Here is a 24,075-nt window from a genome sequence, read left to right as displayed (position 1 = left end):
GTTAATTCAATAACACTGACCTTACAGTTTGCTGTTTTGAGAAGGTAAATACATCATGCACTTTGAAGATTGCTTATATCATAAACATTAGCTGGTGAGCTTGCTGTTAGACAGGCTTTAATGGAGGGATCCATGTTTTGTCCAGCCATACTGACCATAGTCTGTATCCACACACCTTCTATAGAGCTATCTCACAGATTTGAAACCGTTTGAGTGACTGAACAACCAAGAAATAACCTTTTTGGATTCATATTGGAGTGTCTGTTGAAATTTCTCAGTGTAAAGGAAATCATTTGATTTTGAAAATGTAGTGAGGCCAAATCTAAAGTTGCCAGAAAAATTACCCATAATGTCAAAATATTCCCAAAACATATTTAATTACAGTATAAACTGATTCTATTTTATTACTATACACCACTGCTTTCCATACCACTGTATGGAAAGAACATGGTAACTTTTGTGCAGACTCAATAACTAGGAAAAGAAATCTGGGTTAATACAGGCAGATACCACTGATAAGCCAAAGAGAGAGTATAACAACAAAATAAAATAAAGGAACTTATATTTCCATAAATCATTTCAGCTTGTGGCCATCTCTAGTGGGTTATTACATCTTTGGGTAGGAAAAGTTGAGCTCAAGTTTTTTCCAGAACAGAGAGACACGTGGCAACTGCAAAGAAAATGAATGAGTAAAGAAAGACCTGTCTCAAAATGACAGATAGAAAGTGAAATATTTGGATTAGTTGTACAGCTGTACCTGTAAGATTATATACAGTGTGACATGCTTATTTTTACAGAAACAAAAGTCAGTGGAGAAGAGCCTTGTGACTCCTGCTGTCCTGATCCTCCACAGCTCTGATACCTACAGCTTAATTCAGTTCATTCAGCAGTGGGAAGGAGAGTGGCAGCATGGTGGCCGTTAGCCAAGCCTGCTAACTGTGCAGCCAGGGACTGCAGAGCCGCCACTCAGCCAGACTGTGGTGAATTTAACACACTAATCAGAAACATTATGTTCTTGGGGAGCAAGCAGGAGATTGGCAGATGGCTAAGAGCATTAGAGAGATACCTGCCAAACGTCAGCCCGCTCGCCCTTCCTGCTGTGCTTGTCTTTGTGCAGAGAGCAGACATGCACTCCTGGTGTATACGTGACATATGGCAGGGTAGATATTGACTGGTATTCTTTATACTTCCGGCGTTATCTTATAATTAATCACAAACATAAACATACCCCGAGTAGGGTAATAAGATAATGTTGCTGAAAAGTCTCGAAGCTTTCTGTTTTACTGTCATTCATCAGTCTTCAACAGCTTCAAGGCATTCAAATACAGGTCTGTAAGGTTTATAGTGATGGTATTGTAACCACTACTATTTCATATTAGTGTGAACATTATTGGGCAGGTTTTCATTAAAAATAATCTGAAATCATGAAAAATCTATGTCCTTGTTCATAATGTTCATCAGTACGAATCACTTCAGTAATCTTTCCTCAAAATGTAATGAATGTAATGACCTTTGCTCCAATCTAATCATCTGCTGATTGAGTGAGGCAAATGTTGCCATGAAAATACAGGCAGGGAAAATACTTCATTCATTCTTCTTCAGTAACTGCTTTATCCTAATCAGGGTCATGGTGGACCCAGAGCCTGTCCCACTGGGTGGGATGTGTGGAATAATTCCTGGATGGGATTTCAGTCCATTGCAGGACACCATTCACTCATACATTCACAAACTCATTCACACCTAGGGACAATTTAAAGTAGCCATCCACCTATCGGCCTGTTTTTGGGAGGTGGGAAGAAACCTGAGAGCGTAGAGGAAAGTTCACTCTGGCAGTAACAGAGCTCAAAATCAAACCAGGGACCCTGGGGGTGTGAGGCATTAATCCTATACCCACTGTGCTGCCACGCCCCTGGGAAAAATAATATGAAACGATAACATCATAACGTTTCACTGCAGTTATGTATTTGTGGTTTGGGTTTTTAAATACAAGGCCAGTATCTTGCAGGGAGAAAAAAGCTTCATCATTTAAACAACCCAAGAGAGAAGAACTCTTTCATAACAGCTTGTTGGGAGACAAAGAGTTGTTAAAGACTTTTGTTGAAGAATGACCTACTCTAAAGTTACAGATCCTTTCACCCAGTTACTGCATGAGGCCTGGTGGACGTTCCTGGAAACACTGCACTTTTCTTTGCTTCTGTATTGAACCACAAGAAGTCCAACAGTCAGGCCTCTTAACCAGACCTGCTTTCTCTTCATGTTCTTGTCCTCTTTCTTTTACACATTAATATATGCAAGAATGCAATAGGGAAATGGGAAAATATGTAGAGGAGGCAGAGCAGTAGAAGAAATCTTTCATTGTGAAGAGAGGCTACAGACTTTTCCATTTACCAAACTTCTGATATCAGCTGCATCTCACAAGTCATGTGAATGAGAATGGTAAACACACACACACACACACACACACACACACACACACATACATGTGATTTTATTGCTAAATATTAGAGAAATGAGTCCATTAAGGTCACATGATCAGAGAAGGTTTTGTGATATGTGAGACAATCTAACAGTTATTAAGCTTTGTGTAACACAACTGAATACCTTGTAGTAAATTTTGCTCCCATGTTTATTATTTAATAGATTTTGATTAAAAAACATTGTGATTGCCAGGCAATAAAAAGGCATTTTTTGTAGAAACATTAACACAATAAAGCAAAAAAAATGTAGTGATAGTGCAATCTAGATGAATGTTTATTGAGTGATATATTCATTTGGACAGTGAATAAGCACAGTGTTGACATGATCCCACTAGTCCTCAGTAGTAGCGGACTGTAGATCTCTCTTCACCAAAACACAGTCTAGTCATGTACTGGTTTCCATTTCAAATAGAACAGTTATCATTCCCAGCCATTAAAATACTACCCAAGTCAAAATGGCATGTGCCACCTACACAAACATTTGACCTTTAAACAGAACCGCCTGCATACGTAAAACCAAAATGACTGCAGATGGTGGGATTGCTCACTTTTTGGTGAGAGCATTGTGATACTCAGGAAAAGGTTGTTTGCCATATTAAAAATCATGTTTACAATGCTTTGACAGTTTCCTAAATGTATGACCTACTAAATCGGAAAACGTATACTGTCTGCCAAAGTTTACTGTTATACAATTATGATAGTTGACAAAAGTTGAATGCTCCCTGCTAACGTACAAGATGGATCATATGTACAGATAATAATAATAATAATAATAATAATAATAATAACAACAGCACATTTCATGTGCGTCAAAATAGTAAAATAACTCCCTCATGTATGTCTGTAGTACGCAGTGTTTAGGATAATTTCCTGTAGCATATCTCCCCCTGCTGGCCATGACATATCAAAACATGTAAGATTTATAACAAGTACCTCTACAAATTCTGAGTACATACCGGATAGGTTGTTGTGCTTTACAAATATATTACAAGGTATCATGACCTTATTTTATCTGACATTCATTCTTCACTCAGACAGAACCTTATAATACAAAGGTTATGAAATTACAAATCATAGCAACCACCATAAATTTCCTATTGAAGCATACATACGGTATAAAACATTAAGAAAACAGATATATTTTCTACAGTTTTCACATTATATTCGCAAATTATTCTTATTGCACATACTGTGTAAAATATGCTGATGTTTTACAAGCCAATAGATCCTTTATTTATCACTTGCTGTTGCCAGTAGTTTTATCATTAGATGTTGTTTTTCCTACTTTAACATCCATCACTGGATCAAATTGCATATGACAAAAATACATCAGTTTAAATCTGGTGCATTAACTTTGTATTGGTGAGTGATGGTGCTTTTATAGTCCTTTCACAGACAGTTTCTTTTTTTTTTAAATGTTTATTTCAGGGACTCAGTTTTCAGTCTCTTTTCTTTTGCTCGCTCTCTTATAGATTTCAAACTGGTAGTGTCAGGGTCTGCTTTTGAGCGTGCTGGAATACACAGGTCTCCCAGAGTTCTGCTCTTACTGAAGTGAATTCCTTGAGCTTGACCCATCTCTGTTGGGTTATATCTGAAGCAACCATCAATTTTAGTCAGATACCATTGAAATGTTCATCATTTGTGTGCCTGAATATGTTCTATTTGTTTCTTTTGCCTACCTTAATGATGGAGTGGATGAAGTCCCAGGCAGAGATTGAAATGAGCTATACCCAGAGCTCTGATCATCATCACACACTGGTGAATAAGACAGTTAGATTAGGATTACATTCAGTATTAGGAAATTGGAGTGCAAATTGACATTTTTGAATTTAAGGCAAAACATATTTTACAGTTGTGGTCATTAGTTTGTTTAACTTTTTTTTTTTCCCCCAGGTAGTACTGCCCTTCAGAAGCTACATACTGTAAGATGTTTACATTTTTCCCAGAAGACAAAAAAGAACAGAAGACCTGTTCAAAAGTTTACATCCCCCTGGCTCCTAATTTATTGTGTTGTCTTCTTGAGAATCAATGAATGTTTGCATCTTTTGTAATAGTTGTGTATGAGTCCCTCAGTTGTCCTATGTGTGAAAAGATGGATCCCAACATCATATAGCCACTGTTGGAAAGGGGTCAAATATGCAGGAAAATCAAATAATGTGCAGGATCTGGAGGATTTTTCTGAACAATAGTGGACAGTATAACTGCTCGGGACAAAAAAACAACTATCACAAAATATAAAAACAGTCATTGAACATCCTGGTAACACACAGTATTAAGAATCACGCATTTGTAAACTTTTGAACTGGTTCATTTGTGGAAAATTAAAATTAAATTATTATTTTGTCGTGTGGACTATATGCAAATATCTGTTATGTGAAATAGCTTACTCAGGGCAGTACTAAAAAATTTATGATCCCTCTAAAATTATTAACATTTTGCAGATTCTACAATGCATATGTAAACTTATCACCACAACTGTATGTGTGAGTATTTTAGCCATTATTCATTATGCTAAAATACTTCTAGATGAGGGGATAAGCCCTGTCCTGGAGGGCAAATTTAGGGTTTAACATTCTAACTCGTTTTACACAATTTTTAAAACTTGTCAGCTAATGAGCAATGCATTCATTGCTTGAATTTGGAGTGTAAATATGGGGGAAAAAACAAATCTCTGTGACTCTTCAGGACCTGAATTTGATGCAATTGTTTGAGATTTTATGGCCTAAGGTTTTGTGAAATTCAGTCTTCTGAAACTCATGACAATTAAAACTAGTCATTTAATTAGGACAAACTAAACACTGCAGTATACTACTGTACATCAGTATGTTAGTTTTCTTGATAAAAATGAAGCTTTTTTTTAAACTTACTGTTAGGTGGAGGCCAGATCATGCTGCCGTATTTCTTACTGTCTTTTAACATCCTCTGTGAGGTTTGATTGCTTACAATGGAGTATTTCCTCTCAACTGTCTCACAGATTTTTTTATCTAACTGAAAAGGACAGTCCTTGTTATTTGCCACTAATTGTTCAATCTTTCTCATCAGTTCAGGGACTTGTACATCTTCTTTCTTCCCTGTAGTGTCAAGAACATGGTATCTGTTCCCACATTTTTCTACAAGCCACTGCAGGGCATCCCCTTCACTCTCAATATGCTGTTCTATGTCTATGTCTTCCATCCAGCCCCCAGTAGTGAACAGCACTATGGTGTGGCTCCAGACACAGTCACCAAGAAGTTGCAGATATTCTTCTGTTGTGCGTTTGTTCACCTCTTTGAAGGAAAGAGCTGCTCGCACAACCAGAAGGAATACAACAGGTGCGACTTTGGAACAAGGAGTCTGAACACTCTGCACTATCTGCCAGTCAAGCACAGGCGTTTTCTTCAAAACATTTTCCCAATCCCAGCCTGGAGTGTCTACTACAACAACCTGTCTTCCTGCTACTAGTCCATGTTGCTGCACACTCTGTAAAGTCTTTCTTTTGGGAAAAATGTTTTTGCCTAGGATAATGTTTCCAACTGTGGTCTTTCCAGCTCTTTCAAAACCAATTAGCACAATGTTGAGGTCAGGAACACTGAGTGAGGCCCCTGTAAGCAAATAGAAATGTTCATAAATGATTTCTCAATGCATTTAGGTAAGAAGTAAAACACAGCAGGTGTGCCGTTATAGGAAAATGATAGTATGATGTGTTGAGGCCTGATTACTTAAGTGAACCTGATTACTTTCCTTTAACAGTTCCAAAAAAAAGTGTTTTATTCCTAGTATTCCACAGCAATTTGCAAGGGATTACATGTATTTAAATAATTAAAGCATAATATAATTTTTTTCCAGTTTAAAGTTACATTTAATTTCGTGGAATGCCTGCAAGACAGGTTCGTTCCTGATTTCACTTATGCTATATGAGCCATAAACAGCCGTGTATTCACCAGACTCTCTTTTTTCAGTATCCTAAAAAAAAAAAAAAAACTGCAATGTGCCATGTTAAGAAAGCACCATGTCCTCTCTCCTGATGACTCTTTAATAATTAAATTGAATGTACATTTACTTAATTCTTACCTATTTTCAGTGCCCTCATTCAGTGCATATAGCATTAGGCCTCATTTATCAATCTTTTAGTAAAGTTGTGTGTAAAAGTTTGTGTAAGCCAAGCTAAACAAAAAAAAAAAATTCATGGATTTTGCCAGATTTACAAAAGTAAATTACCAGCCATGTGCATGGCACAGCTGATTTGCACTGGGTGACTCCCACAAAACTCCATAAAAGGCAAAGCTGACAGATAAAATGATGAGTAAATTAAAAAAAAAAAAAAAAAAAGTGAAAGTTATTTTGGCTCACTTCTATATCATTAATATATATATATAATTTAACAGAGTAACAGCAACTGAAAGGAAAGTCCAAATCTCAAGTCAAATCACATCAAAAGGTGAATTAGATGTGAATTAAGTGAGCTGAAAAGAAAATGGTTTGACCTGAAAAGAGAGGTGGAAAAAATCACTTAGTGCTAATAAAGTGTTGCACAGCATTAAAAGAAGATGCTGTGACAAATGACTTGCACACCATCTAAGTCATTGCAGTGCTTCCTCCTTCTACACACCTGCATTTCTTCTTAATTGAATGGCTGGTCTTATTTGTCTTAATTTAGAGATTTATGCTGGCTTGCTTTTTTAATTAATGCCATTAATATGAATCAAATGGATTTCACACACCATCAAATTTGTGTGTATAATTGAAATAAAAATTCAATTTAACAATGCAATTTAAACCCGACAACATATTCCATAAATAAAAGTGCAGTAATTCTTTGCGATTTATATGATATTAATTATCAATCAGGGTTTATTTTAGTTAGTTTTCTTATATGTAAATTTACCCACACTCAGGAGCATGTGTACAATATAACCATTTTTCCAAACTTATCAGATTTTCATGAATACCAAATTTCTTGTGTAAATGCTCCTACAGGTGATTTACAAATAAATCCATTCATATCCAGCTTGATAAAAGAGTGTGTATATCATATGTATCTGATTTTAAAAAGAGAGACAAAAACTTACTCATTAGTAATTTGTCACTTTTTTTAGAATCTGAACAAGATGCTATTTTTCCCCCCTTTTGTTCCTCTTGTGCCTTCAGTCTCCTCTTTCTAGCTTGTTCTTCTGCCACCTTCCTCTTCTTTTGGACCTCCTGTAATATCATCTGATCCACTTCAAAATGGCCACCACCATTACTAGCAACAACCTCATCAATCTTTTCAAGCAGTTCAGAAACCTGAAAGCGATCATCTTCCCTCTTGTTGTTGAAAACATGATACCTGTTGTTACATTTCTGCACTAGCCACTGGAGCGCTTCCCCTTCACTCTCAATAAACTGCTCAATCGTTGTTTCTCCCAGAAAGTCCCCACATGTGAACAGCACCATGGTGTATCTCCAAACATTGTCACCGAAAAGCTGCAAGTGGCCCTCCATTGCCCTCCTGTTGTTTTCAGTGAATGAAGTGGCTAAACGGACAAGCACAAGCAAAATGTGGGGGCCTGGTGGACACTGAGTTGCGCTAAGCACTATGTCCTGCTTGAAAAACTCAGAAGTAAACTTGACTTGGTGAATTCGCCATCGTCCTGGAGTATCCACTATAGTAAGATGCCTTCCTTGAACGTCTCCTTGACTTTTTACACATTTTGTGATCCTCTTTAAGGGAAATGCCTTCTCTGCCAGAATTGTGTTCCCTGTTGAGCTCTTTCCAGAATATTGATAACCTGTCAGCAAAATTCTGATCTCAGAAATATGGCTTGTGCTTCCTATAAAAATAAAGAGCAAAATGGGATCAAGAGAATTATGTTACTGTGTCAGAAAATGTTCTGAAATCATATGGAAACACTACATAATAAGCTAACAGCTGGTTAATCATTTTACCTTAAAGCTGCAGTGTACAATTCATTAAGTGCTGTGCTATTACAGCATGGTTTAGCTGGCTAGCTAACTTTAGCCAGCTAGCATGCTCTGTAGGTTCTGTGTTGTGTACTGATTCCAGAGAATGAGTTACACTGGCATTGGTGATCAAAGCGTATACAGCAATCAGTGCCATCTAACTGTAGCTCAAACACACTCTCTAGATGAAGGTAAGAGATTATGGTCTTGAACCTAGTATTTGGTGTTACAGTCACACTGTGTACAAAAAAGCTTTTATTCTCATGATGTTCTTCATCACTGAGATGATAAAGGAAATACATAATCATCCTTGAGTTACATCCAATCAGATTAATCCACATGGTGTTGAAAAGCACACTCCATGTTCCAAAGCAGCTTAAAATAGCATTTTTCTACCAGTAAGGGCAAAATTTCTTCTTTTTTTTTTAAATCTCCAAATCATACATCCTGCAAGTTTACTAACATTTTAAAATAGTAATGGTCATTATAATCAACATATAATATGCAGCTTACCAATTTTTGATCTCAGCATCTTTCTCTGATTCTGTGTTGTTAGCAGTCTTTGTTCTGCCCGTTTATCCTCTTCTTCCCTCCATTTCTGTAGAAGGTAGATCTTCCTATCTATCTCACAGTGATTGCCCTTGTTTTCTTGCAACATGTCATCTATCTTCTTCAGTAGTTCTATGACCTGAATGCTGTCACCACTGTTTCTGTTGTTGAGAACATGATATCTGTTTCCACATTTATGTGCAAGCTGCTCGAAAGCCTCTCCTGCACTCCTGACACATTCTTCATGCTGATTGCCATAAGAGTATAGTAATATCGTATGATCCCAAACTTCATGGCCAAGAAGCTCTGTGTGTTCCTCCATTGACTGAGTTATGTCCTTTGTGATCTTCTCCTCACCAATGACTAGAAGGATGGCATGAGGTCCAGGATCACACAGAAGCATGCTGAGCATTATCTCTTGCTTATCACGCTCTGTGGTGTCGATCGGTGGAAGGCTGGACCATCGATTAGGTGTCACTACCAATGTTATTTTTCTACCAGCTATCTCTCCATCCCTCTTTATGCACTTGCTACTTTTCCGAGAGCCAAACATATCTCTTCCAAGGATGGTGTTTCCAGTTGAAGCCATGTCAGCTTCACTGGGTCCAATTAGTATAATCCTACATTCTGAAAGATATGTGAAGTTCCTAGTCAGTTATGTAATCTTGTGTCAAACCAGTGCATTTGGCCTATGTCAATCTAATGACAAAACAATGGAATAGACTTAAACATGTACATAGAATGATATACAGTGATTGCAAAAGTATTCAGCCACCAGGAATTCATCACATTTGTGTAAAAGACAAACAAACGAAAAAAAAAAAACTATTGTTTAAAAAGAGCCATATGAAAGTATGAGAGTTACTCAGTGGAGTTGTGTTTTTTTTTAGTGTGAAGAGACCAAGGTCAAGTTACTGTATTTGGGCAAGCTTCAAAGGGCTATGTGTGGCTCAAACCTAATGAAGTCCACACCTCCATCCCTACAGTGAATTATGGTGGTGGCAGCATCATGCTCTGGTGACACTTTTTATCCATAGATTTTATCCATAGATATCCACTTTTTATCTCACTGAGAATCCAAGCAATGTTTGGAAACTGCAGTCAGCAAACAACATCCAGCCAACCTGAAGCACCTGGAGCAAATCTACCAGGATGAATGGGTGAAAAATCACTCCCAAATAGTGTGCAAAGCTGGTAGGAACTCACCCTGACAGACTTAAAACTGTTATTGAAGAGCTTGAATACTTATGTAAGCAGCAATTTTTTTTTTTTTTGATGCCAGCTAATGAACTTTGGAAATTTACTGTAAGAGCGTACTGGTTTGCAATAATCCAGATGAATATGATGACATTTAAGGGTGTTGAAAACTTTTCCACTTGTTTTTGTTTTTTTCTTAAGCTCCTTGACCTTTATGATACTGCTTGTTTAGGTATGTTGTCTAACAAACTTTACAACATTCCTCTACCAGGAACAGGTGTGTTTATTTTAAGATTACATGACATTAAGCGCAAACAGCACAGACGGACTCCATACAACTAATTATGTGACTGAATGGCAAATGTTTGCACCAGAACATACTGAGGGGTTTCACAGCAACAAGGATGAATATTTCTGCAATTACAACTTTTAGTTTTTTTGTAAATAATTTTGTGAACTATATTGATTGTTCCTTCAAATTTTGTGGGCTATTTTGTGTAGATCAATGCAATAAAATCCCAAGTAAGTCCATTTCAGTTCCAGGTTTCAAGGGGGCTGAATAATTATGCAAAGCACTGTGATGTAACCATTTGCTTTCCATACATGATCAGAGAAACAATGACAAAAAGGCAATAGGTCAAGAACAATCTGTGAAGTTCACCTGATTCTTGAGGTGGATCTCCAGTTGAAGCCATCTTCTGTGTTGTCATAACCTAGAAATCTGAGCAAGCTCAAAATTTAGAGCTGGGCAAAGCAGACAGAATTGTTTTAATCTATTAATTTTTTTAATTATACACAGGACAAATAGATTCAAATAGGGAGAATCTAGGGAGTATTGTATTTCAGTGATAATTGTAGAGATAGTAAAAAAAAAAAAATTACAGCAAAGTACACACATTACAAACAAAGTACACACAAAAGTCCTTCAGCTGATATATGAAGATGTAACCAGACGATATTAAAAATGTATTATTGCCAAAACATGACATTCATTCCATGTGGATTTTGAGAATCTTTTTACCCCCTTAAGCTTCCTCACCTCATTTCTGTCATAGTATGCGTTGCTATTCATTTATGGAAGATGTAGTTTTAAAGACAATCATCACTTTGCTGTTAATGTAAATGATTATTTCTTTAAATTAAACACAATCAAAATTCTTAAAACTAAATTAATACACGTTTCTAGGAACTGGGGTTATGTTTCTTCTCACTCTGTTTTTTTTTTTTTTTTTTAATAAAACAGTCCCTCCAGTTACAGGTATTACCTGAATAGGTGAGATATAAATGCCTAATGTTTACTCTGTAATTGTTTAGTAAAATCATGGTAAACATGATAAAATCCAAGACAGTTTAACTAAAATACTCTATCAAGTATTTGGAATTAAGCAGGTAAATTTACGGTACACAAAAGAACTTAATTATTTTGATGCAAAAATGGTAAGTACCATGACAGTTTCACTAAGTTTCACTAAGTTTCACTAAGTTTCACTAAGTTTCACTGACATGCCTGACTGGGTGTAGGTAAGAAGAAAATGAATGATACATCTAAAATGCCTTAAAACAAGGGTATTCAGTCTTATCCACAAAGGGCTGGTGTGGCTGCAGGCTTTTCCAACCACGCAGGAGCCACAATGGCCCTTTGTGGATAAGACTGAAGACCGCTGCCTTAAAATGACAATTTATAGTAACATGGTAGTGAATAGAAATCTACTTACACTAAATCTTACTGTCTTACTTTAAACCAGCAACTTATTCAGCATGGTATATACAAAAATACTTTGTCTTTAAACCATTCTTTTTTTATTACATTATGTCCAACCATAATCTATTATTTTTCTCCCTCTAAAGACAAACCAATCCCTTCAATGTATTTCATCTATATCCTTAATCCTTATACTTATCCTTTATCCTTATACTTAAATCATAATATAAGTATTTTTACTTTACCTGTATCTTGATCTGTGGGGCCCAATCGCTCCACACACGTCAGTGGGAAATGAAGAAAGTACAATAACACAGTCCTTTTGTGCATTCAGAAAACAGGATGGACTACTTTTGGGTATATGAAAATGAAACTTCTCAGTACACTCTATTACATCAAATTCAAAGTTGACTCAATTGACTCCTATCGTGAGATCTAGGTTTGAGAGAACAACATACCTTAATACACACCATAACCTTGTACTTCAGTACATCTGATTAATTGCACATTATGATTTAGTGCTTGCTAATATTATGAACAGCAGCTACGCTAATTCCTTTCCACTTGTTTTCCCTTCTTCTACCCATCCCGAGGCACATGGAGGTTGTTATCTTCCTCAAAGTCCACATAGGGTTGGCAACGTTGCTTTGAATACCCAAATCCTCATGAGGCAGAAACCAGCTGGAGCGGGTCCATCTCTGGATGCCTCAGGATCCTCGTAGGGTTGGCCTCTGTCTACTGGAGCTGGCACAATCTCTAAATTAATATACACATAAAATTATGACTATACATAAATGCAGAAAGGAACACTCTCCAGTGTCACCCAAATGAGGATGGGTTCCCTTTTGAGTCTGGTTCCTCTCGAGGTTTCTTCCTCATATCATCTAAGGGAGTTTTTCCTTGCCACAGTCGCCTCAGTCACCTCAGGCTTGCTCACTAGGGATAATTTTGTCTAACATCTAGGAATGTTTGCATGTTTTTCTGTTTATGTTCCGTAAAGATGGTTTGAGACAATGTTCATTGTTAAAAGCGCTATACAAATAAAATTGAATTGAATTGAACTGAATTGAATAGCAGACAAAACAACTCAATGAGAAAACATCAGGTGATGTTTTGCCCTGGATTCTTTTGCTAGTTTAAAAATAAAATACAAACTCACAATATTCACAATGCGTTTGTCACATCAACTCTAATCTAACACACCAACTTTAACTTGGAGATGACAGATAAAGTTTGCTGATGCTTTAAAACAAGAGGAGCACACTACTGACTGCGTATTTTCATCGTTCACTGTTTTATTTCCCTCTGATATTATTTATATAGTCACAAAAATATTAAAATTGCATACTATTATATTTCATTATATAAACTGTACATAAAAGCGAAGGCACTATACACTGTAGAATCTGAGCAAGGAGATTTAATTCACCTCCAGTTCAACAATATTTAATTCAATTCATGTTAACCACACACTCACACATTACTCAGTCACACCCACACCTTTCAGCACCTGTATGATAGCAGGGGAATTTGTAATGGCATGTAGATCAGGCTGTGAGTGACATTAGACAGGATCATTAGTACATTATTATCTCTGTAAATATTCATACTCTACTGTACATGTACTGCAACAAAATCCCTGTTAAGTGTTTACGCAAGTAAAAATAATGGTTAGCACTTTAAAGCAAAAAACAGTCTGCTGGTGTGGTGTGACCATTGCATTAATCAAATTATATTAGATCTTTTCTATTTTAGTTTACAGGAAACCATAATGGCAGCTTGACTTCTGCTACATGGACATGTAGTGGAATGAACAAAAAAAGCTGGAAAACACAAACTCTCGATCAAAGAAACATTACAGTAATTTACAGCTTTTTACAGTTTAACAAACTGAAAAAAAGGGAATAGAAAGAGAGATGCTCCAAGAGGCTGGTAAACCTCTGCTGATCTCTGTCCATATCCATCGCTCCTTTCTTTTCTTTTTATATTCCTTTCCAGTGCACTCACACCAGCACATCCACATGTGTACATTTATAAAGTTCAGCTAAAAAGGGAGTGTGAGATGCACCACATGCATGTTCCATGTCTTTCAGCACTTCAACAGCGATTATCGCCCCGTCTGTACATCTTCATACTCTTAAACCCACTAGAACAATCCTTTGGCTTTCTTCAAATTCACCTGCTTCCATCCTGGCAAAGCTTCATACTCCATCCTGTTCATCTCCAGTGCTTTCTGTAAAAGTAACAGACACACAAAAACACAAAACACATGGTATTTGAGGAAACATACTAAGCTGATTAGATACTTAAAAGACCCATTGTGGAAAGATCAAGATATCCATAGTTCTGCCAAACACCCACATACACATGTTTAAAACCGAAATACTCACTAATGCCTGAAGAGGAAATTTCTCCCTTTTTGATTTAGCTTTATACACACCCTTTGCCCAGTTATTATGTATGCCTTATAGCTACACTCACTGGCCCTTTAATTAGCTACAACTGCTATATAGGTGACTTGGTAGATATGAATATAATAACAGCAGCCTCTGTTGCTATGCAGGCCTCCACCCCAACATTCATACTAGTGCAACACACATGTTAGTGTCCATGCTGTGCTAGTTCATTTCCACTGATGGAGGGGGATAGAGGAAGCTGACATTTTATATGAAACTGACTAATTTTACTGACAAAGTGCCCTACATGGTAAGCGCAGCTGATAAATAGGCCTGTGAATGTAGCTACAAGGCATATCTAATGTGTATGTAATTGCATATCTACAATAGTGCAGTACTAGTGTTTCAGTAGACAAGTCTCCATTGTTCATGTTCCACAAACACTTCTATATAGAAAAGTACGGGCTCAGTTGTGCCTGGACGCTTGAAATGTCAATTAAAAAAACTGAAATGTGTACATGTTGGACAGCTATGTACTATAGACCTATTCAAAGTTTCACTGTAATACAGCCAGATAAAACCACTATAGTTTTAATAACAGTTTTCACAGGAAAGAAATATTTAGTTACTTACGGTATGCAGCTATGGCGTTTTATTTGTCATGCTGTAGTTAGAGGTACATGTTAAATGATTTTATTTCAGTGCAGATCCTTTGTTCACTTTGTGAGAAATCAGGTTGCTGACTAGTATTTGGCATTATTCAATATTAATAGATGTAGGGCATTTCTGCATCTGAAGTTATAGTGGTTAATAGCAAGGCTGGTACACATGTACTGAATAAATGGACATTACTGTACATTTACCAGCAAACATGTGGACAAACCCAGGAAGTCTCTCTTGATAAAAACAAATTAATCAGTTAAATGTGAGAAACACATGCATTAATTAAATAAAAAAAGTGTGGCAGGTCAAAAACCCACACCAAGGCTATACAGAAGACACGTTTTGGTGAGAATTGTGAAACAAGCAAGTGAACTTCTGGCTGACTGATTCCAAATACAAGCATTGCGTGAATGTGGGGAACACCAGCAGTCTGTAAAAACTCACCTTCCCATAGGCCCCTACACCCTAAGGGTGAAAGGAAAACGTAACCACTGTCAGATATGAGACTATGCCACCACAAGAGACAAATGGAGAAAGAAGAAAGCAGGAAGAAAAGATTTCTTACAGCAGGGTGAGGAAAGAGGATGGAGAGTAGATTATGAGAGGGCGAGAGAAAGACAGACCAGAATGAAAGAAAAATAGCATCATAATATAATACGCATCTGGCAAACTTTTATCTTCAGTGAAGACGTGACAAGCTTAACCTTGCTGGCTTCTACAATTTCCCATCAGAACCACAAAAGTCTAGACAATGCTGCCCATTAGAGACAAACTGGGGTTGAAATGAGCTACCTTCTAATGTGAATGTACCCTTTAAACATACAGCGCTAAACCCTAGGATAAAGTCAGCTTCAAAAACTCTCTGGACAAACCCTTTAAACCTGATTAGCAGTGTATGTTTTCGGAATTATCAATATACAGGTTCTGAACAAAGGTTGGGATCTCACCTCAAAGTCTTCGTCTGACAGGTAGAGCTCGAGGTGCAGAGGGTCGACACCTTCTGGTAAAGGCCGGGCCATGAGATCAGCCAGTGGATAGGTGGTCTTACAGAGTCTGGCCAACACGTCTTCCACTAGTATGATCTGATTACATACTTCTGCTTCCTATAGCATGGAATAAGGCAAAGAGGGGCAGTTAATGGTTTATTCATTTATGTATCTCTGGTTATTTTGTCTTATCATTCTTACAAATTACATTCTTTGTGCAGTTAAAGGTATTTTAAGCTGCATGTCTTTTTGGGCTCTGTGAGTGTGCTGGAGACTGTGCATTCTGAGAGTGTGTGAAGTGGAAAACCTTCTCTGTGATCTCAGCGATGTCCTCTCTGTGCTCCCAGCAGGGGAACATGTTAGTGAATGTAAGTGGCTCCAGTCCTGCATGAATCAGGTAGGCTTTTGGAGGCTTCTTCTCATTCTTCTCTGCACAGACACAAAAATACAGAGAACAAAGAGTCAAAAGGGCACAAACACCCACTTCAAACACATGCTGTTTCTGCAGGGCATTTATACAGATAGCTGTTCTTGTGGTTAGCATGTAATTTTCCTTTTCACACAGTTAAAATTTCAGCTGCTAAATACTTCACAGAATATACGATGTCTGGCTCTTTGGTTGTACAGATCCAGCAAACAAAATGCCCTGATATACTGCTTAAGTGGGACAGCCAGGGTGTACAGAATATACCCTTTTTATTGCTGGCTATTCATGTGTTGATATAATGCATCATATTTCACATTTTAATGATTGGAAGGTTGCAAGTTCAAATCCCAGCACCGTCATGCTGTCCCAGCTGGGACCTAGAGCCAGGCCCTTAACCCTCAACTGCTCAGATTGAATAAATGAGATACAAATGTAAAATGTAATGTCCTTTCATTTCTGTAAGTCACTCTGGATAAGGGCACCTGCCAAATGCCATCAATGTAAATAAATATATGGGAAAGAAGCAGTACTGAAGTCATTGTCCCAATAATTAATCACCTTCTAATTTCTTATATATTTTCAGTCGTCATCACCATAATAAAATTGCAGTCAACAAACATCATCCAACCAACCTGAAGAACCTGAAGCAAATAGGTATAAGGGGTGATCATTCCCAAACAGTGTGCAAAGCTTACACAAACAGACTTAGAGCTGTTATAGCAGAAAAAAATGCTTCTACAAAGTACTAGTCTGAACAGGATGAATACTTATTCAAACAGCATTTTTCAGTTTTTAACTTTTTTCCATCATCAAAATAAGCTGCAGTCATTATAAACAGGTAAAAAGTATTAAATGTTTCATAAAATTACATGTAAGTACATTTCCCCCCCACTCACTTTCACTATTTCAGTAAATATCTCTCTGCATCTTACCTCGGCAGTACTGGAGCACAGTTTCCATGGCACACTTCCTGTCTAAGTCCCATCGGATGCGGGCGGAGCCTGTGTTCTCACTGTCCCGAGACCACCAGCCCTGCCACAGGTACACCTCATGATGATTATCTACCAAAAACAGAGCTGTAACAGAAAGGCAAAGCAGAAATTATATTTCTGGACCAGAGTAGGTGTGCCTCATACTTCCACGTTTATTCAGAGAAACAACATAAATCAAAAAGGTTCTTTTACAGTTGTACAGGCTCACTAGTTTGATTTTGTTATATAGCTAGATCCCTTGATAATACAATATTGCAGGAACAGGAGAGAAATTGAACCAAAACAAGACTAGACAAGCTATATTATAGTATAGTATATACAGAACACATGAGATGGGACATTTGTGGCAAAACAGTGGAACTGTGGAACATCAGCAATGTGTTATTTTATTAAGGGATTTTGCATCACAGTAACTCTGAAAATATTCAGCACAAAGGTGAAGCAGAAGTTACAGAGCCATCATGTGAATCTGACTGATTGTATACCACGGTACATACAACAATGCATCTATGTTCCACTGTGCAGAATAGGATTTAATATACAGTATATACAATTGGGGTCATAAGTTTACATACGCCTTGCAGAATCTGCAAAATGTTAATAATCTTTTTAAAAAATGAGAGCGTTCATAAAAATTGCTTTTTGTTTTTTATTTAGTACTGAATAAGCTATTTCCACAAGACAAAATATTAACTGAATTTACACAAATGAACCAGTTCAAAAGTTTCCATACACTTGTATGTTTTGTGATAGGTGTTCTTGAGTCCCTTGTTTGTTCTGAGCAGTTAAACTGCCCATAAACTGCATATTTGACCCCTTTCCAGCAGTGGCTATATGATTTTGAGATCCATCATTTCACACTGAGGACAACTGAGGGACTCGTACACAGCTATTACAAAAGGTGCAAACATTCACTGATGCTCAAGAAGGCAACACACTACTTTAAGAGCCAGGGGGATGTAAACTTTTGAACAGGATGATCCATGTAAATTGTTATTATTTTGTTTAAAGATCTTATTTATTTCATTTAGTATTGCCCTTATGAAGCTACACAAGATATTTACATGTTTCCCAGAAGACAAAATAACAATTTACACTGACTATCCTGTTCAAAATTTACAAAATCATAGCCTACCAATTTTTATGATCCTTCTTTTTTTTTTTTTTTTTTTAAAAAAAAAAAGTAATATTTTGCAGATTCTGTAAGGCGTATGTAAACTTATGACCCCAACTGCACTGGTGCAGTTTACAGTTTACAAGATGCAAATGGTCGTGTATTTCTTTGATTATGGAGAGAGTTGAACACAGTCAGTGTGTTTGGTGTGAGCACTGCACCTGGCTGAGGGACATTATACAGATCTTCCTGGTGGAAAGGCATCGAGTTGACCAGATTCGGCTCTCTGGATGGAGAGATCAACTCCACAGCAACAAACTCCCCTGATGTACTGCTTAAGTGGTATAACCGCGGTGTAAAGTTAAACTTCCCCAAATCTGAAACGCAAATTACAAAACACGTTAACTAGTAAGTACACACACACACACACACACACACACACACACACACAGAGCTCTAAAATCTGACTCACCATGAATCATACAGTCATATGCCTTGCGGTCACGTCTCCCAAGAGCTTCCCAGAATCCTACTGGTTCAGTGCCTTCCTCACACTCCTGGATGGTCACTTTGCTACTGCTGTGAAGTCCCGCCTCAAGAGGACACCTGAAAATAAAGTGGCAATATGACTAATGGTGTGTGTGGTTAACTTGATCACTTTTTATGGACCAACTCTCCCCATAATCAAAGAAATACACGACCATTTTGATCAGGTGGCTTTGTGATTTTTTTAAAAAACAACAAAATGGCACCTTATTTGAAAAGTTAAAAGAAGGATTACTGAAGATAAGAATAAGGTTACTGTAGGGGGTGGCATTATTTAGCTACAGTAATATACAACCAATTAAGAAACATAAGGAACATATTTATACTTGGCCATTTCATGCATCTTGTATCTTGACTGTATCCTGATAAGATTTTAAACACATATTTTACTTGTAGCCAAATGCATCTTCAGAGGGCCAGACTGAAATCTGATAGCAATCTGTTAATATGCAAATCAGATCATTACATTCAAACACTATCTTGCAGTGTTTTTCTTCATTTTTCAGTTATGTTTATGAATAAGGTAAGGTATTTCGTGCCCTTATTAACTTGCTAATGTTTTTTTTTTTTTTTCCAATAGCACCAACATCGAGATATGGGTTACTTATTGGGAGTTTTTTTTGTTTTCGGTTGAGAGATTGATATATAGTTAAACTTGTATAACATGTGGCTGAAACACACCTGCGACCACCTGCTGAAGCGATTTGAGGGATCAGATGTAAATCTGTTGCAAATTGAGTGCATTTACATATTCATCTCTATCCAGATATAATCCTGATACTCAATATGCATGAAACAACTAAGCGTAAACATGGTGAAAGATAATATCATCAGTGTGTGTTTGTTCTTTACGAGGTGTGTTCACTCACTGCTCTTTGATCTTGTTAGCAGCAGTGCGGCCCACGTCCCGTGTGTGTGCTTGGGCTTTGCAGCCATGCCACAGGTACATGCTGGCTTTGGGGATGTTGAGCAGAATCACGGAGGTGCGAGAGCGCAGGCTGCTGCAGTGACACACCACCTCCAGCAGGTGGCCCTCTACTGGCTTCTCTCCTCTCACACAGTACAACCTCCAGTCATCTGCACACCGTGGGAATATAATTAGCAGGACTCTCAGGATTTTGTGGCAAAAAATGAGAGAAATTACATAAGAGACAATAAAGTTTTCATATGCAAGAAAGTAAATGAATGAAAACTGAAAAACAGTTTCTTAAAAGCATTGTGTAGGATTCTAAGATGAATTAAAATTATGGGCAAAAAAAAAAAAAAATAATAATCTGAAAAACTTCACTCTAGTTTAAACAAGGAAGTTTAGTGTTTGCAATGTTTTCTTTTATGTAGTGTAAAAGCAAGCCACTGGAGCGTGGTGACATGATATCTATTGCAACACAAGCTGCTCTAAACTCCCATTGTAAATGACACTATCTGCATCACACAGCATTTTCCTGTTTTTCCATTTACTGTACACACTAGTCATGACTGACAGGCAGGAAATAGGAATTTTATATGGAGTCAAAATATTTTTTAATAGTCAGTAACCCTGAGGCTTCAGAATCCTTGTATTTACTGTTAGCTGCCGTTTTTATCAGGTAAACCCATACAGGTGACTTTCCAGGTATCCAATTACTGACTGTAGCTCTGGACAAATTGTCAGCCCCTCTTCACCACAACCATCTACAATAACAGACCACCATAGAACCACCACTAACCACATATTTGTGTGGTGGATCATTCTCAGCGCAGCAGTGACTCTGACATGGTAGTGTGTATTGCACTGGTACAAAGGGTTTTCAAATGCTGGGCGTAATAAATAAATACCTAACAAAGTAACATCTGAGCATCTGAGTGTATATCACAATAATAGTTTACATCATGGTACAATGCCCCTTAAATTTCAAAAGGACAATTTTTCTTGGCCAATATTTCTAGTATTTCTTTGGTTCTCTGTTGAACAAAACCAAAGTGGACTTCATATATTGACCTTCTCTAGAGGAATACGCGCAAAAAAAAAAAAAAAAAAAAAACGCCGAATCAACCATCATACCACTCGTACTAATGTATCATCAAAAGATATGCAGGCTAACACAGACGTCAAGACTATAGCATACTCTGTGTATTCTCTTCTTCCTCTTCTCTCTTTCCTGCATGAATCATCATCCCTCCATTAAAACACTGTAGGAAACAGGGGGGTTCCTTCCCCTGCTGCACCTGGACCTGAAACATACAGAGCTACATTATAGCACAATAATGGAGGTAGAATACTGCAGTTTGTGAGGTGTGGATTAAATCAGGGGGAAGACCTGTGCTCCTCTCTCCTCATCCAGCTCCACAGTCATGAGAGCAGACGTTCCCTTCTCACTAACAGTGGCATTACGACCCTGCCAGAAGAAGTATGCACACCTCTCCTTACCCGGGCCAACAATCCGCTCAGAATTCAGCCTTTTTCCAACTGAGAACGCACACACACACACACACACACACTTCACTTTTCCATGATGTCCAACAGTGGTGGTGATGTAAGCATGATGGTGATGATCATTTACAGAGAACAGGCCTACACTGCACAATAAAAATGATTAAGTATAGTTTGTGTTGCTTTAATAATAAATACACACACTTACACAAACACCGATGCACCAAGCAAGAGATACTCACCCGCTGCACTGACCATGTACTTCCATTTAACTACATATGTGTCTCCCTCATGGAACTGCCCGATGCTCTGCTTAGGCAGCCGACTGCATCAGGAACACACACGTCCAAACATTTAATACACAGCATGGAATTCAGGGATCATTCAAGTCACTTTTGTTAATTTATCATCATTCAAGTACTTATATGCTGCCTGGATAGATTTAAAAAAAAGAAAACATAGGATCTGTTCTGTACCTGTAGTCAAACTCCAGGATATGCCACACATCCACAGACAGAGTGCTAATCTCAAAGTTCCTCCTGTCATCTCCCTCAATCATTCCATAACCTCGCCCCACGTCCACACCGTCCAGAACAGTCCGAACAGGGGCATGGGACAACGGCAACATCAGAGACACATCATATGATCTGCATTCGCCACTCTGCACCTCCTACAGCACAAAACATTTCTCCATATTTTAAAAAAGTTATATTCCAATGAAGTCAGTAGCAATTAAAAATCATTTAAGTTAATTTCTCAATCACATTTCACTCATTCTAAACTGCATCACTTGCGTATTATAATCTGTAACTGTCATTAATAAATATCAACACACACAAAGTTCATTGTATCTTTGGTTATTACGTATAATTATAAGACCTTATGGATGCACTACCTTGTGCTCAATAGCTTGTATGTCATCATTCTTCGCTGAAGCCTTCTTGGAGTCACTCCAGTCTAGAAACTTCTCCTTAAACAGTGTAGTCTCATTGTGCTGGGTCATTCTGCCAAATACAGCCCAGTCTGGCCGACCTTGCCCTTTCCTAACACACACACACACAGACACACACACAAACACACCGTAAATATTGCCACAGACATACTATATATATTCAGTTGTATATATAGACTCAGAGACACATGCCAGAGAGAGACAGACGGGTGAAGAGATATGGGCTTTGTGTTTCAGGCACTGGCCTGGCTACACTATGCCTTGTTTATGAACAGTAAAATTCTTGGCAGGTGTCTGGACAAGAGTTTAGCATTTCATAACAACAAAACACACCAGGAGTCACGTCGTTACTACAGTGTATAAAGGAATATCCCAGCATTTTCAACTGAAAATCTGTGCACCACATCTGTAACATATGTGAGATTACCAGTAACAAAAATTTCACACCTTTCCCTGGAGTTACAATAGAATTATAGAGACTAAAATCTAAAGGCAGTTGAGGTAAATGTCAAATCTTTGTGAGAATCTCATCGAGATCACTTTTATAAATAATTCACTCACAGTAATTTGTAAATTAAGCCCCAAATCTATAAGATTTTGTCATTTGTCAAGAAACTGTGGCTAATGCCTACTAGCATAGTTAATGTATAACATGTTAAATGCTGAAATGTCTTAGTTCTGGCCTAATCATGCACTAAAACTTCAAAATGATAACGGAGGTTAAGTAACTGGAATTACTAAGATGTTCTCTTTTGTCTAAACTCTAACAGAGTAGAACAGTTGTGTTTTTACATTCATGTTACATAGTTGTATATTTACTGATGTACTTTAACAGCAGCCCTCAGAATTCCTTCATGAGAGAGTTTCCAGTCAACAGGTTTTCCCTTCTTTTCTGAGTACATGACAAAGTATAGAAATTATTGTCATTGTAAATTCCAAGGCTACGCATGCAATAGATCGGTTTAAACAAATCTGGAGTATTTATTTAACTCTAAATAACACTAAAGAGAGAAAAGAGATGTTACAGAAACATAAAGCATACTATATGTCTGTATAGAAAGCCCTGACTAAAAGGACAGTAAATTCCCCAATGAAGGTTATACACTTGTACAGACCTGGGGATAAGTGAGTTGCACTCTCCTGGATCTAGTGGGTTGATATCACAGGTTGTGTAGTCAAATGTCCCATTCCAGAGGTGCTTTGCCAGCTGAAATGCCACTTTTCTTTGCGCCAATGTCACCTCTTTACCATGCCACACATACACCTCACTGCCAAAATCAAACACCAGCACCTGCAAACACACAACCATGCAAACACACACATCAAAAATCTGTGGTTCACATAATGTGTGTGGCAGCCTGGGAAAACCCTTCGCATGGCGAAATTTAGAAATTTGTTTACTATACATATATTTGGGGGAATACCACAGGTTTTCCTGTCATGGCCATTTCGACAGTGGGTGTTTGATTACAAACAAAAATAATTAGGCTAATGTCCATTTCTCTACAGCATGTAACTATCCAACAACTTGATCAAAGCCTGACATTCACTGTGTAAGGAAACACTAGCTAGCTAGCAAGGTTTTAGTCAGCTTTAGGACAGAATAATTGCATTTAATGCTGCATTTATTAAACTGGCTCCTTAGCTGATGTCATTTTTTCAGCAAGATTAAAAAGTAAATAAAACACTTCCATATCCTTTTGGGGAAATATATTTATGGTTTCTAAAATTTGAGGTGTTAAAGT

At 37.6% G+C, this 24,075-nt stretch overlaps 2 protein-coding genes across 19 annotated transcripts in view; both read right to left on the bottom strand.

The window, feature by feature from the left end:
• Window positions 1–2,733: 2,733 nt before the first annotated feature.
• LOC113527272 (GTPase IMAP family member 8) lies at window positions 2,734–12,975 on the bottom strand. Of its 2 annotated transcripts, none has more exons than XM_053238625.1 (7): window positions 12,090–12,975; window positions 10,804–10,886; window positions 8,910–9,572; window positions 7,526–8,266; window positions 5,345–6,058; window positions 4,157–4,232; window positions 2,734–4,068 (listed from the first exon to the last, which is right to left on the bottom strand). In XM_053238625.1, exons 2-7 carry the CDS (start codon window positions 10,850–10,852, stop codon window positions 3,897–3,899), a joined length of 2,415 nt encoding a protein of 804 aa, XP_053094600.1. In that variant the 5' UTR covers window positions 10,853–10,886; window positions 12,090–12,975; the 3' UTR covers window positions 2,734–3,896. The 2 variants fall into 2 exon arrangements, with proteins under 2 accessions (XP_053094600.1, XP_053094602.1); XM_053238627.1 differs by having other exon boundaries at window positions 10,804–10,863.
• Window positions 12,976–13,121: 146 nt separating this feature from the next.
• The window catches only part of svila (supervillin a), a 76,035-nt gene continuing 65,081 nt past the window's right edge, over window positions 13,122–24,075 (bottom strand). For 14 of the 17 annotated variants that reach the window (XM_034309189.2, XM_026915979.3, XM_026915972.3 and 11 more), the window contains 14 exons: window positions 23,446–23,621; window positions 22,274–22,421; window positions 21,855–22,048; window positions 21,621–21,703; window positions 21,266–21,414; window positions 21,074–21,179; window positions 19,838–20,045; window positions 18,895–19,028; window positions 18,644–18,799; window positions 17,249–17,392; window positions 16,197–16,318; window positions 15,851–16,006; window positions 15,348–15,368; window positions 13,122–14,077 (listed from right to left, as the gene is read on the bottom strand). In XM_034309189.2, the coding sequence (XP_034165080.2) occupies window positions 13,991–14,077; window positions 15,348–15,368; window positions 15,851–16,006; window positions 16,197–16,318; window positions 17,249–17,392; window positions 18,644–18,799; window positions 18,895–19,028; window positions 19,838–20,045; window positions 21,074–21,179; window positions 21,266–21,414; window positions 21,621–21,703; window positions 21,855–22,048; window positions 22,274–22,421; window positions 23,446–23,621 (1,884 nt within the window). In that variant the 3' untranslated portion in view covers window positions 13,122–13,990. The remainder of the gene's footprint in view (window positions 14,078–15,347; window positions 15,369–15,850; window positions 16,007–16,196; window positions 16,319–17,248; window positions 17,393–18,643; window positions 18,800–18,894; window positions 19,029–19,837; window positions 20,046–21,073; window positions 21,180–21,265; window positions 21,415–21,620; window positions 21,704–21,854; window positions 22,049–22,273; window positions 22,422–23,445; window positions 23,622–24,075) is intronic. The other 3 variants (XM_026915971.3, XM_026915976.3, XM_053238623.1) reach the window with 2 other exon arrangements.

This window comes from Pangasianodon hypophthalmus, chromosome 12 (assembly GCF_027358585.1).
Source record: "Pangasianodon hypophthalmus isolate fPanHyp1 chromosome 12, fPanHyp1.pri, whole genome shotgun sequence".
Classification (NCBI taxonomy): Eukaryota; Metazoa; Chordata; class Actinopteri; order Siluriformes; family Pangasiidae; genus Pangasianodon; species Pangasianodon hypophthalmus.
This window is presented reverse-complemented; position numbering and strand designations above follow the sequence as displayed.